The 15528-nt window shown below is 37.4% G+C and overlaps 2 protein-coding genes across 2 annotated transcripts; one reads left to right on the forward strand and one right to left on the reverse strand.

The window, feature by feature from the left end:
- The first annotated feature begins 2334 nt into the window (after positions 1-2334).
- LOC128606275 (vomeronasal type-2 receptor 26-like) lies at positions 2335-4225 on the forward strand. The gene is made up of 5 exons (XM_053622314.1): positions 2335-2427; positions 2656-2670; positions 2716-2973; positions 3060-3183; positions 3267-4225. The coding sequence occupies exons 1-5, from the start codon at positions 2335-2337 to the stop codon at positions 4163-4165; spliced, it is 1389 nt and encodes a 462-aa protein (XP_053478289.1). The 3' UTR covers positions 4166-4225.
- Positions 4226-6660: 2435 nt separating this feature from the next.
- Positions 6661-12513, reverse strand: LOC128607051 (extracellular calcium-sensing receptor-like). The gene is made up of 6 exons (XM_053623669.1): positions 11742-12513; positions 11255-11552; positions 10068-10901; positions 9654-9875; positions 7954-8077; positions 6661-7858 (listed from the first exon to the last, which is right to left on the reverse strand). Exons 1-6 carry the CDS (start codon positions 11963-11965, stop codon positions 6963-6965), a joined length of 2598 nt encoding a protein of 865 aa, XP_053479644.1. The 5' UTR covers positions 11966-12513; the 3' UTR covers positions 6661-6962.
- Between the last annotated feature and the right edge of the window lie 3015 nt (positions 12514-15528).

Here is a 15528-nt window from a genome sequence, read left to right on the forward strand (position 1 = left end):
TGAGGTTTTTTTGGTTGTTCTCAATAAAGACATGAAAGATCAGATTTTTTTGTGTGTTATTATTTTAGACACATTATATTTGTCAATACCCTTGACTTAGATGAAGATCAGATCACATTTTATGACAAATTTATTCCGAAAACCATGAAATTCCAAAAGGTTCACATACTTCTACTTGCCATTTATTTAGTGTCTATGCACTTAGTGTCATGGAGTCTATCCAGTTAATGGGCCTTTTGTAGCAAATCTACAGTATACAATTTTAGGGAGCTCATGAGGCTGTCCTAGTCATATACTATATGGCAAAAATTTGTAGACACCTGACCATCACACCCATATGGGCTTTTTAATCATACAATTTCAGATTTAATCGGCTCTTTGCTGTTAATATAACCTCCACTCTTCTGGGAAGGCTTTCCACTGGAATATGGAGTGTGGCTGCCCATTTAATCATAACGGCATTAGTGAGGTCAGGCACTGATGTTGAGTGAGAAGGCCTGGTGTGCATTCATCATTGCATACAAAGGTGTTCAATGGTGTTTAGGTCTGGGATCTTTGTAGGCCACCTGAGTTTTTCTACTCCAACCTGACAAATAATAGCTTCATGGACCTTACTTTGTGCACAGGGTCATTGTTATGCTGGAACATAACAATGGAGTTAAAGAGAAGAAATAAGTTCATATAATTTAATTGAGCTATTATGTTTTACAGTGAGTGCAATGGATTTGTCCAACAGAAAACATTCTGAAGTACATTCACTTAATCATTTCACATCCCTTTGTAAACATCTTTATAAACATGTGTTTTCTTTACAGTGTCTGTTGATCCTTGATGTACATCGCTGAGACATACAGAAATGAAAACAGAACAGAAAGTTAATTGTTAGAATCTAGCTATAGCACCAAAATACATTTTATTTTGTGTTTATGTTTATGTTTATGTGTTTAATTTTGTGTTTACACTTTACACATTCTGAATATCCTACAATCCGTTAGAGGTTAACTCTCTGAATTCTCTGCCAACCATGTCTGTTTTCATACCGTAAGGAAAGCTTCTTCAAATGACACACCTCTGACAAAAACCAGCCTATGGCATGCATGACATTTAAAGGCACTATATAAAACAAGAAGCACTCATCCTGATCCTTCAGCCATGGGTAATCTTAATGTATTGTGTATGTGTTTGATGATCTTTACACCAACAGGGCTTGCATGTCAGCTGCTGGGTAAGTTTGACATGCAAGACATGTTTAAGGAAGGAGACATTATGATAGGTGGGATTTTTCCTATTTTTAACAAACAGGAGAATATTCTTGTTTCATTTGAAAACAAACCACCTAAAGCTGAATGTAAAGGGTGAGTTAAAAAAATATCCATACTGGAAATGAAGGGAAATATAGTTCAGTGCTTATTTATTGTTCATTGTTTTGTTTAATTTTGTTTTGTTTCTCTAACATTCTCTAACATTCATCACAGATTTGACTTACGAGCATTTCGCTGGACTAGAACCATGATGTTTGCAATAGAAGAAATAAACAGAGATGGTAATTTGCTTCCTAACATCACACTAGGATATACAATTTTAGACTCTTGTGCCTCTCCTACTAATGTTTTGCGATCTGCCCTCACTCTGGTGAGCATGTCAGAGCAAAATAAATCTTCAGCTCAGTGTTATCCATCTCCCATATCTGCTATTGTAGCTGAATCAGGATCTACCCAGTCATTAGTTGTGGCTGGGGCACTTGGACCATTCAGAGTACCAGTGGTAATAACAAACATTTAAACAAATTTTAAAAAGTATTTTAAATGTGAAAATGCGTTTGTATTTACACAAGTATTCTGTTTGTCTGAACAGGTGAGTTACTTTTCAACATGTGCATGTTTAAGTGACAAAACAAAATATCCTACATTTTTCCGAACAATACCAAGTGACTACTACCAAGCAAAGGCTTTGGCTTTCCTTGTCAAACGGTTTGGATGGACATGGATAGGAGTTTTACAGTCTGACAATGATTATGGACGAAATGGGATATCAGCATTCACAAAAGAAGTGCAGGCACTTGGTGTTTGTATTTCATTTGTTGGCACAATTCTGCGGACATATCCCCAAAGTAAAATCCTTGAAGTTGTTCAAATGATTAAGCAATCAACTGTCAAAGTGATTCTTGCATTTGTGCCAGAGGGAGATCTCTATCCATTAATGACAGAAGTGGTAAAACAGAACATTACAGGAATACAGTGGATTGCAAGTGAAGCCTGGATAACTGCAGACAGACCATCCACTCCAGAAATGTTCAAATCTTTTGGAGGAACAATAGGATTCGTGGTTAGAAAGATGGCCATGCCCAAACTGGGACCAGTTCTCAAGGATATCAGCCCTTATAATGATTCTGAGTCTGGTTTTGTCAGTGATTTCTGGGAAACAATGGTGGGCTGTAGGCCTCCATCTTCAGTAAATGGTTTAATTAATAACACAAAAACATGCTCAGGATCAGAAAAAGTGGATTATTCAAACAAATTCTTTGATGTCACACAGCTTAGAGTGGCATATAATGTCTATCAAGCAGTATATGCAATTGCACATGCATTACACCAGGTGATGTTTTGTGAAGAGCCTGGGACCAATGCCTCGAAACTGTGTCTTTCTGTGTTACAGATAACCCCAAAACTGGTGAGCTAAGCATTTTTATTTACATTTCAATATCATAATTTTAAGCCTCTTGGTAATGCTTTTGCTCTTTTTGTTCCCAAGGTTAGTGAGCAATTAAAAAAAGTACATTTTGTGGACGCATTTGGAGAGGTAGTGTTCTTTGATAAGAATGGAGACCCCCCTGCTTCATATGAAGTCATAAACTGGCAGCTGAGAGAAGGACAAGTGCAGCATATTGGAGTTGGCCATTTCAGCACCACTGCAAATGGAAAATATGAACTTGTGCTTAATGAAGACAGGATTGTCTGGAGAACAGGAAATTTGGTATTATAAACATATTATTATTAAAAGCACAATTTTCTTTAATTCCATTACTCGTCCAACATCTCTACTCTGCTCTACTATATCAGACTCCAAAAGCTGTTTGCTCAGAAATCTGTCCACAAGGCACAAGGAAAGCACAAATCAGAGGATTGCCTCTGTGCTGTTTTGATTGTATCCCATGCGCTGATGGCTCTATATCAAATACAACAGGTAAAGTAATGTTGAATTAATATTGCTTAAATAATGCATATTTATTAATCAAGCATTTCAAAACATTCATTTTTCTATTTTAGGAGCAACAGATTGCATCACCTGCCCTGAAGAGTACTGGTCTAATGAAAGAAAAGATAACTGCATCATGAAAATAACAGAGTTTCTTTCACACACTGAAACAATGGGGATTGTTCTAATAGCTGTGTCACTATTTGGTGCCTGTTTAACATTTTCTACTATGGTGATTTTCATACACTTTAGAGACACACCAATAGTAAAAGCAAATAATTCAGAGCTGAGCTTACTTTTACTTCTTTCTCTTATATTTTGCTTCCTCTGTCCTCTCACATTCATTGGTGAGCCCACAGTCTGGTCATGCATGTTGCGTCATATAGCATTTGGTATCACATTTGCCCTCTGCATTTCCTGTATCTTGGGGAAAACCATAGTTGTAGTTACTGCCTTCAGAGCAACATTACCAGGGAACAATGTGGCAGGAAATTTTGGGCCACTTCAACAAAGGGCCATTGTGTGTTCATGCACTGCAGTTCAAATAGTTACTTGTATTATTTGGCTAAATGTTGCACCACCATTCCCAGATAAAGTCTTTGAGCAACGCAGTAAAAAAATTATTTTAGAATGTAACACAGGCTCAGATGCTGCATTTTATGCCGTTCTAGGGTACATTGGCCTTCTTGCCATAGTTTGTTTGGTCCTGGCCTTTTTAGCCAGAAAGCTACCTGATAATTTTAATGAAGCAAAATTCATCGCATTTAGTATGCTTATATTCTGTGCAGTTTGGATCACCTTCATTCCAGCATATGTCAGCTCTCCTGGAAAGTATACAGTAGCAGTAGAAATATTTGCAATTTTGTCATCTGCCTTTGGCCTACTCTTAAGCATTTTTACACCAAAGTGTTACATAATTTTAATCAAGCCAGAGAGAAACACAAGAAAACATGTAATGGGAAAAAAATAAAAAGTTACTTTATCCTTTCATGCATAGTGGTCACTACAGTGAACAGCTATTCAAAAGCCATGTTCTGCCTATTGCAATGATTTCAGTAGAACAACTGCAGAACAGCCACTGGAGTGGACACTGATTCTTCATTTGAATGCATGCAGTCCGCTAGAGTGTAAAATAATCACTGAGCGTGTAAGATAATATTTCTAAAAAATGTATGTAAGGAAAATATGGTTTGTAATTCTACTGTAGAAGCTAATTCCCATTTGTCTTGCATTACCAAGGCATAATAGTAGCATAAATATGAAACAAACAAACAAACAAACAAAAAAAACACAAAAGACATGGACACTTTTGAACAGTAATGGAAACAATCAGACTGTTGGTCATTTTGAAATGAAACATTACTTCCATAATGAGGAACTTCCACGATAGTGAACATTGCAGCTGTTTTACTTGTAAATTGTATCAGTATTATCTATAAAGTAAACAAATAAAAACCAAATGGGTATAATGTTAGCTCCTGAACATGCAACTTAAGTACATGTTTGGATCCTATGTGTCCATATTATTTACTCAAATGTTTTTGCTTTTATTAATTGCATACATAGGACTTTACCTGAAATCATATTGTTCAAAAACAGTAATGATAATTTGAAATATGTGATGAGGAATTTTAATAAAGCATATTAAATTAACACAGTTTACAAATACAACAAATTATTGACTCTAACTTGACCCCTCCCAACAACTAGGGATGGTGAATCTCACCTGGATTTATTTTGTGCATGTGCACGCACATACCAAGACAACAGACAGCTACAAAGTTACTGAATGGCATAGCATTTGCAGTGACTAACTTTGTCATGCACCAATTTTTCCCTCTCCTTGTTGCTTTACACATCAGTCTTCATGTACAGTTTATGAAGCTACAGTGCCCTTCACTAATATTGACACCCTTGGTAAATATGAGCAAAGAAGGCTGTGAAATTTTTTCTTTATTGTTTAACCTTTTGATCATTTGTTCTCATGGATATTAAACAATTGCAAACACAACACAGGTTTATCAAAAAATATATTTGTTAAATATGCACTACCAGTCAAAGTTTAGACACACTCATTCTTTATTTTAATTTTTATTTTTTCCACATTTTAGATTAAAAATAAAGTCATCAAAACTCTGGAATAACACAAATGGAACTATGGGAATTAGGTTGTGATCAAAAAAAATAAAAATAAATCCAAAATAAATAAAAGATAATGTAGTATTTTAGCATCTTCAAAGTAGATGCCCTTTTTGCCTAGAATTTTCCAGAAATGTATTCTTGGCATTTTCTAAACCAATTTCTTGAGGAATTTCACTTAGATGCTTTTTAAACAGTATTAAAGCAGTTCCCGAGGTAACACATGGGCCAAATTCCCTTAGTAATTCATAACAATGGGTAACACCAAGGAATATTGCTGTGATATGAGGCAAAAGGTTGTTGACCTTCACAAAATGTGAAGTGGTTATAAGAAAATAGCACAAGCATTGAAAATGTCCATTTCCACCATCAGGGCAATAATTAAGAACTTCCAGTCAACTGGAACTGTTTTGGGGCTGTTTTTCTGCCAGAGGACCTGGACATTTTGTTAGAATACATGGCATCATGGATTCTATCAAATATCAAATAAAAAATAAAAACCTGACTGCCTCTGCCAGAAAGCTTCAAATGGTCCGTGGTTGGATCTTCCAGCAGGACAGTGATCCAAAACATACATCAAAATCAACACAAAAATGGTGAACTGAAGAGGAGAGTCCACCATCATGGAGCTCGAAATTTGAAGGAACTGGAGAGAATCTGTATGGAGGAACGATCTCAGAGCCCTTGGCGTGTATTCTCCAACCTCATCAGGCATTGTATGATAAGACTCAGAGCTATAATCTTGGCAAAGGGAGGTAGCCCAAAGTATTGACTAAAAGGGTGCCAAAGTGTTAAATGCCGCATTAATGCAGTAACTCGTGCAAGGAGCCCCAACCAAGTATTGAGTGCATAAATTAACATACTTTTCAGAAGCTTGACATTTCTACATTATAAATGCTTTATTCTAATATTTTGAAATATTGGATTTTTTGTTTCTATGAGCTGTAAGCCATAATTATCAAGATTAAAGCAAAAAAGGCTTGAAATATTTCACTTTATGTGTAATGAATCTAGAATATATGAAAGTTCCACTTTTTAAATTAAATTACAAAAACTTACAAAAATTACAAAAAGAACTTTTCCAAGATATTACAATTTTTTGAGATGCACCTGTATTCCAAAAAGTTGGAAGCACACAATTGTATAGGATGTCTTTGTAGACTGTAACAATATGCTTTGGAATATGAATTTGATTCCACCTCCTTGCCTGACATTAGTGCCAGATTTCACTAATGCCCATACTAATTCTGGCTGAATGGGCAAATCCCTATAGCCATGCTCCAAAATCTAGCGAAATGCCTGACCAAAACAGTGGAGGTTATTATAACAGCAAAGGAGGGGAACTGAAACTGGAATGGGATGTTCAAAAAACACATATGAGTGTTATGGTTGAGTGTCCACGAACGTTTTGCCATATAGTGTATATGTTTAATTTCCTAAAAATGAGTTTGTTTTGGCATATTTATTTTTGTCTTGTGTAGAAAGTACCAGATAAGTCATTATAGATTGATCGTTTATTGCAGCATAAAATGTTTTACAATTCCAGACCTAATTCATTTAAATTTCTTGTTCATGTGTGTAATTAATGATTGTATATGTGTGTAATTATGTTGGCAAATGATTCTGCACTATTTTTTCATCATATGCTTTCTGCTGTTTTTTTCAGGTCTCAACAGGACAACATAGCACTTTGGAGCAAATATGCACAGAAGCAATCCAAATGCAGAAGCTAAGATGGCAAAGACATGCACAGCAACCATATATTTTCCATTTGTGCTCACATAAACAGGGATGAATGTTATCCACACAGCAAAAAAGATAAGCATACTGAATGTGATAAATTTGGCCTCGTTAAAATTGTCTGGAAGTTTTCTGGCCAAAAAAGCTATTAAAAAGCACATACATGCTAGTAGGCCAATGTATCCCAACACACACCAGAATCCTATCTCAGATCCCACTTTACACTCTACAATTATAGTAGGACTCAAAAAAGCTGTGGTATAGGCAGCAGATGGAGGTTTAGTTATCAGCCATATGATGCAAATAAGTACTTGAACCAAAGAGCATAATATGACAAAAAATCTCTGTTGTACTGGACCAAACCATTTCATGGCATTACTACCAGGTAAGGTGGCCCTGAAAGCCATGAGAACCACTACAGTCTTAGCCAAGATGCAGGCGATACAGAGTGCAAAGCTGACTCCAAAGGCTGTAAATCTGATCTGGCAGAGCCAATCAGTGGGCTTCCCAATGAATGTCAGACTAATTAGAAAGCATGCACATAGGAACAAGAGTAGGAGGAAGCTGAGTTCCATGTTGTTGCCTCGAACTATTGGAGTATTTCTGTAGACCATAAATACACAAATCACTGCAGCAGTCAGACAAGCTCCAAATGTAGAAACAGCCAAGAGAATTATTCCCAAGGGCTCCTGAAAGGACAGGTACTCCAGACCCTTTGGTATACATTTGTCTCTGGCTTGGTTTGGCCATGTTTCCCTTGAACATCTTAAACAATCATTTGAGTCTGTGAGGAAATAATATATTTTTTAAAAAAATCTGCATTCCAATTTCCTGATCATAAATATCAGAGTAATAAGACCAATGAAATCAGTTTCACACCTGTTTGATTGCTAATCTCTCCCTCAGCACATGGTATGCAGTCAAAGCAACAGATGGGTTCACCCTTTCGCCTGGCTTTCCTGGAACCTGGCAGACAACTTTTGCTGCAGACTGATACTGGTGCCTAACAATCCCATTAGAGGGAGGGTTGACACATGGTTTTCACAGTTTTACACACACACACACACACACACACACACAGACACACACACACACACACACACACACACACACACATATATATATATATATATATATATATATATATATATATATATATATATATATATATATATATATATGTATATATATATATGTATATATATATATATATATATATATATATATATATATATATATATATATATATATATATATATATATATATATATATATATAGTGCCCTCCACACTGTTCAGAAATACTCTCATGGATATCACACAATTACAGGTTTATAAAAAATATAAATCTTTGTTAAATTTAGGTGTACAACAATTATTAGCATCCCTATGAATTCATATGAGAAAAATAAAAATTAAAAAAAAAATTATTAATTAATAATTTTATTAAAAAAAATTATTAGTACACCTGGGTGACTAGGAACAGGAAATTGATTATAATTATGAAGTAACACATAGGCCAAATTCCCTTAGTCATTCATAACAATATGTAAGACCAAGGAATATAGCTGAGATGTGCGGCAAAAGGTTGTTGAGCTTCACAGAATGGGAAGTGGCTATAAGAAAATAGCACAAGCATTGAAAATGCCCATTTCCACCATCAGGGCAATTAAGAAGTTCCAGTCAACTGGAAATGTTATGAATCAACCTTGAATTGGACGTGTGTCTATATCGTCTCAACGCACTGTGAAGAGGACGGTTCGAGTGACCAAAAAATCTCCAAGTATCACACCTGGAGAATTGCAGAAGTTAGTTGTGTCTTGGGGTCAGAAAATTTCCAAAACCACAATCTGAAGTCACCTACATCACCACAAGTTGTTTGGAAGGGTTTCATTAAAAAAGCCTCTACTCTCATCCAAAAACAAACTCAAGCGTCTTCAGTTTGCCAGACACTACTGGACCTTCAAATGAGATCGGGTTCTATGATCAAACAAAACCAAAATAGAGCTTTTTGGTAATAAACACCAGAGGTGGTTTTGGCACACACAAAGAGGTAGCCTTATGGAAAAGTACCTCATGCCCACGGTTAAATATGGTGGTGGCTCTTTAATGTTAATATTATAATATTATATTATTATATCCATGAGAGCACAGTATTTTTGTGAATTTTTCAACAAAAGATCAAAAGGTTAGTAGAGGGCACTGTATATTCTATATATATATATATATATATATATATATATATATATATATATATATATATATATATGTGTGTGTGTGTGTGTGTGTGTGTGTGTGTGTAATTTATATGTGTGTGCGTGTGTGTGTGCACATGTGTGTATAAACCATAAACCAATAAATAAATCGGCTATGTTACATATATTTATAAAATGATATGTTAAACATATTTAGCTGATGTAGTGAGATCAAAATGCCTAGTGTAAAATCAACTGAGTGAATGGTATTATGCCATTTTAAGATACAAAACATATCTTCTATCTGAATTACAATAATGCAAAAAAACTGAATAATAAATAAACGAATGAAAGATGATCTGGTGATGGATGATATAGCACACACCTTATTGTCTCGTTGCCACATAATCATTGATTCATTTATGACCAGGCCACTATCCTCCTTCAGTGATGCATCATAGAATCCCACCTTCACCAGCTGAAGTAAGCCATCACTCGCCCCCTGCCAGTTCATCAGATCATAAGATGCAATGGGATCTCCATTCTCATCAAAGTGCACAAACTCCCCTAGTGTTGTGAAGTTTGTTCTCTTCATGTAGCTTATCAACTTTGAGGAAGATTGGGAAGTCAGTTTGATAGCATGTAAACAGCAATTGTTTCTAGATCTCACTATATATGCTCCATCAATGTAATTGTTATTACCAGATTTGCAATAAAAACATTACACATTAAAATAGAACAATGTTAAAATATATTCACAAATACTTACACACACATTCATTCATACACTCAAACACACCTGCCAAGGCAGAAGGGGATTTAGATTCCCACATGTCCCATTTTGAAAGGGGCCCTGCCCTGGAACGCAGGTACTCATATCATGTAAGGCATGTGCAATGAGATACACAGCTTTGTATACATTGTAGGACACTCTAAGCTGTGATACATCTGTAAAGGTAGAGTACACATTGTACAGACTCTCTCTCCCACTACAAGCTTCCCTGAACTGGGCATCCTCTCTATGTACATGAGTGTTTAAAGATCCATTGAGGTGACAGTTGAATGTTTCCTCCCAAAACTCTGCTAAAAAATGTGAGGTTTGAGCACTGGAAGTGACTATCTCTCTGAGGTATCCACCAAGGTTTGGGATTTCTCCCTTCCGGATGGCAAACCCTAAAGTTCCCTGTAAGAGATCATGGAAATCACCCCACAATGCCTGTGATGTTGCCCAAGCTTCACTGGCAATCCACTGTAGATGCGTGATGTTTTGTCGCCTGCATTCTCTTAGAATAGTTTGCAATTCTGATTCTCCAGAGAAGTTAAGAATGACTGTGGCAGTGGAGGCTTTAATAGTACCCATCAAGTCCTGCACTGCTTCTGTAGTGAGTGATACGGGGTAAAAGTGCACATATGCGGGGCATACGTGGTATCTGGTTGATTCCTTTAGAAAGAGCTGGATGGCAAAGCGAGCATAGTCTGATTCCACTCCTATGACCCCCACCCAGCTCCACTGAAAGTAATGGACCAGCTTTGCTAAAGCCTTAATCTGAAATTCGTCACTTGGCATTGTCCGCATAAATGTGGGAAACTCTTTCTTGTTACTCAAACATGAGCAAGATGCAAAGTAGCTCACCTGAGAGGATATTAAAATGAGCATATAATATAATGAGCATGTGAGAAGTCCAAAAAATTGCACTAAAACCTAAAAAAATATATAACATAAGTGGCACATAATAGTAATTTGTTGCTATTCATTAAGATAAATTGTTGATACATGAATAGACATTCATGAAGTACAAAATAAAAAGAAAATATAAGGAAAGTCCCATTAGTGTTAGTAAAAAATTTTACACCAATACAAATCCTAATGGAGACAATATTTTGTTTGGGCAATAAGTAAACAAGTCTACATTAAGAGCATGGATTCTAATTTTAAATTATGCTTTTGCTTTATGTGGCTTATTCAAAATAACAAACTCTGCTTACCAAAGGTATATTGAATGAGCCTAGTGTTCTCAGCACAGCCATGGATATCCCTGATGCAGCATCTCCTACTATGACAGGAGAGGGCTGCCTGATAACATTTGCACATCCAGATCCTCTTGCTCTCTCTGGCTGCCCATTGACCAGGAGAAGTGAGCTCTTTAGTGACACAGGTATGTCATCGCAGCTGTCCCGTATGTGGTATCCCAGGGACAGATTTGGTAACAAGTCCTGTCTCTGATTTATCTCTGCCACAGCAAAGGTCATTGTTTGCATCCACCTCAGGGCTCGAGGACTAAAGCTGCAGTATATTCAGAGAAAGTACATGAACTCATGAAGACATGACCTCTATTAAACTATTATTCAAGAAATTAAAGAAAAATAAAACATTTACATTAATAAATATTACATTACAAATGAAAGAAAGTAGATAAATATAATTTAGCCATGAATATATCCCTTTACATCTTTCAAAGTATCAGTCACATACTACTTGTAATCAGTCGGTTCAGGTTTGCTTTGGAAAGACTGCACTGCTGAAACAGGGCTGTAGTGCAGAGGGAACAGTCCTCCCAAAATCACATCGCCACCCTTGTAGAAACTATGGGTCCCTTCGTCTCCCTGGTAGATGCACTCATTGTTGTTTGTGGACTGACAACATATAAGTGTGTTTAAAAGAAACCAAAATGTGATCAAATTACCATGGCATGCCATAACTGACACAAAACAGAAAGATGGGCAGAGATGGGCTTATATAGGTACCATAATGAGCAGGGGACAGTCTTGTTTTGTCCCAGAGAAACACATGAACCAATAATATTTGCTGTTCCTACTGTCATTCTCAGCGTTCCAGATTCTGTTAATTTAATCAAATAATATATTGTCTTCAAAATAATGCTTATGTTTTCTACTTAAAGAATAGTAAACAGCACTAAACTAAACAAAGTGAGTATTTGATGTGACAGTGTCTTTAATGTCTTTAAAATGCATCAGTAGTACTTTGCATTTTTATGAGAATATTGGCTGATAGGTTTTTCTAAGCATGTTGGAGAAACAGTTCTTCTGGAGACTTTGACTGTCACACTTGTTTATATTTTTGCAGAAAAAATCTGGCATCCAGTCTATTATGTAATATGTCACTTTCTTTAATGACATTTTCACATTTATATACATTTTAAAAAAAGAAGTCATACAATAAACATCTAAGACTCAATAAAAAGGGGTCTTAAGACTGCCTAAGCCTTTATAAACATGCTAAAAAAATAAAAAATAAAAAAAACATCAGTTTGCATCTCTCTTTAAGAATGTGATACACGATATAATAACAATATAATGTGCAAAATATGAATAAATCATTCAAAATGTGTGAATTGCATATACTACAAAAATGCATTCAGCATTTTTTTTAATTCTAAAATAAGTCACTGTTTACACACAAAGTACAGTAAAGTTTGCATATCCCTAAGACAAAATGAAGAAGCCAACTTACAGCTTACAAAATTAAATAACATTAAAACAAATAATAATGATGGTTAACACCTAGTAAAACAGCAATTAAAACAAATGACAAGCTTTTCAAAAAATATTAGTGTAAAATGCAATTTTCCAAGATTTCAAGATTTCAAGATTAGAAAACTTTTAAACAGTATTTTAAAGCAATTGTTAAGTGTCAAATAAAAATTTGACAAAGACAGTAGTTTGAATACAGTTTAACTCATGTTAAAATAAGTTATAAATCTATTGCTCTAAGTGCTTTTCCTGATGTGTGATGTCACAGTACGTCTTTGTGAGATTTAGAAACATATTTTAAAGGCCACATAGCCTACATTTTTCTTCTGTTTCATTTTCATTCCCTGAGGTCCACTTACAGTGTATGCTTGGGTTTGTGTACCAAAAACAGGTATACTGTAGTTAATTTTTACACAACCATTTACAAACCCCTCTTTGTTCCTTACAATGAAAAAGTTGTGTAAGGTATGTTTTAGACTAATTGATAAGTTCCCTTTCAAAGGGAACTTCGACGTTGCGTTTAGCATAACACTATGGGAGTGCCTCTCGCGCGCGACCGGCATCTGAAGCTTGTGTAAAATCATGCCTATTTATAGGCCTGCCATGATCAGGTGACGTGGCAATTAAGCACGTCACGTGATATAAATATGGCACCTGTGAACCATGCCATCAGCCTTTATTATCTTCAGTGAAAGACTGCATGTCAGTTGTTTGTGTAAAGAAACAAAAAGACGCTTCATTTCCTCGCTATCTTTTCTCAAAATCTCAGAACTTTTCTATCCCTTTAAAAAATGAGAAGAAAAACAAAACGGAATGAGCATGAAAAATATGAGTGAGAGAATTCAGGAAGTGTGTTACGGCTTGCTCCGGTTTCATCATGGGGAATAGTGCACACTTTCTGGGTGAAGTGTCTAGGGATGTAGCATGCGATGGCAGCCTCGAGAGGCTGCGCATGGTAATGCCTACATTAAACAGCTTGGCTCACGACTCGTGCTCTTCTCGGACGAGTGCTACTCTAGCTCTTGCTCTGTCCTCCGGGTTCGGCTCTCTGCTGGATTTTGGAGCTCGCGTCGCGACTCCTCCTCCCGCTATGGAAAGCCAAAAGGGAAAAAAAATAAAAGTAATAATCCCTCTCTGACTCCGAGGAGCCAGAAGGATGTGCTAAAAACTGAGAGCAGCATATAAAGAGCCGCTTGAAGTGATTACTAAGGCTGGATGAGCCTTTTTTCTCTCCAGTGAAAGTAAATCCCTCACACTGCAGAAACTCCCCATTCTTCCAGAAGTGCATAACAAAATATTAGGCTTCTGGGGGAAAACCATGCATAAGCCGTAATTATAACCCCACGATGTTGGATTATTCGGCCATTGTGGGGAATGAACGGCATGGCTATTTAGCTATGCTGAAGGTAGAGGAGGCGCTTGCGAGCTACCTCTCTCCATCGACGGCGGGTAATTATGGGGGCCGGCTTTGCCATCCAAGCCACCATGTAAGGCCACCGTGGCATTGGTGGGCAAGGCCAATGCAGTAGTAGTCTTGATTGTGGGTCACTGCAGACAATGACAGTGTTGCAGGCCTACCAAACAGGCCTGCTGAGTGAGCTCGACATATGGCGGCATTCAGCCAGTTCCTTCGCTGTTGTCTCGAGTTCACCCAGGCATCCACAAGTGGAGCCCAGGCCAGAACTAGTGTGAGGGAGACCCAGAAGGTGAGTATGGCAGCCTGCCAACCCCTGCAGAGAGCCAGGGGAACTGGGCGGCCACAGTCGCGGCCTGCTACTAGGCCTGATCTGAGAATGGTCATAAAGGCCAAGCAGGCAAAGAAGAGCGGTCCTGAGGGGCCGTGGAGGGATGTATCAGGGGACATGAGGTTGTTAGGGCAGTTAGTCCCCAGTGCTACTGTAGGGCCTTCCCTAGCCAAGGTGGTCCCAAGTTATCAGTGTTCTCTGGTCAGCGAGCTGTCACAGGGCAACTAAAATCTGATGCTTTCCCTCCAATAGAATGTGGAATAACTAACCTCACTAAAGACCATCTGGCAGCATGGAAACTACTGCCAAATGTGTCTTCATGGGTTCTGTCTACCGTAGAAAAGGGTTACCGGGTCCAATTTAGAGCTCGACCCCCCAGTTCAGAGGTGTGCTCATCACAGTAGTCAGCACAGACCAGAGCCCGACGTTAGTGCAGGAAGTAAGATCCCTCTTGGACAAAGGGGCCATAGGACATTTCCTATTCCCTACATTTCCTATAACCATTCCCTGAGGGAGGGAGGTTTTTACAGCCTCCTATTAAAAAATAGGAGTATGCAGCCAATTTTAGATCTGCGTCATCTGAACTGTACTCTTTGGACATACAGGTTCAAGATGCTGATGCCCAAACTTATCGTTCCACAGATTCAGTTTGAGGACTGGTTTGTGACGATAGATCTAAAAGGTGCATATTTCCACATAGAAATATCACTAGCTTTACCCCCTCACACCATCACAAAGTGCTTGGATGTCACTCTGGCTCCACTGTGACTCCAGGGCATCCATGTACTAAACTACCTGGACTACTTTTCTAGGGGTTATAAGGATTCTACTACGATGAGGGCGTTTCTATCCCCAACATGCGTAGGGTCAATCCTATCAACACTGAGCAAGATAAAGCTGGATCTTGGGAGACTATTGGTGCTTATGGGCTTATTGCACAGGAGACCGTTCAGTGGTGGCTAAGAAGTTGGGGGTTTCGTCCTTGGACGAAAATTATTCTGAGAATAATCAGCATCATGTGGC

The sequence above is a fragment of the Ictalurus furcatus genome, chromosome 4 (assembly GCF_023375685.1).
Source record: "Ictalurus furcatus strain D&B chromosome 4, Billie_1.0, whole genome shotgun sequence".
In the NCBI taxonomy this organism is placed as follows: domain Eukaryota; kingdom Metazoa; phylum Chordata; class Actinopteri; order Siluriformes; family Ictaluridae; genus Ictalurus; species Ictalurus furcatus.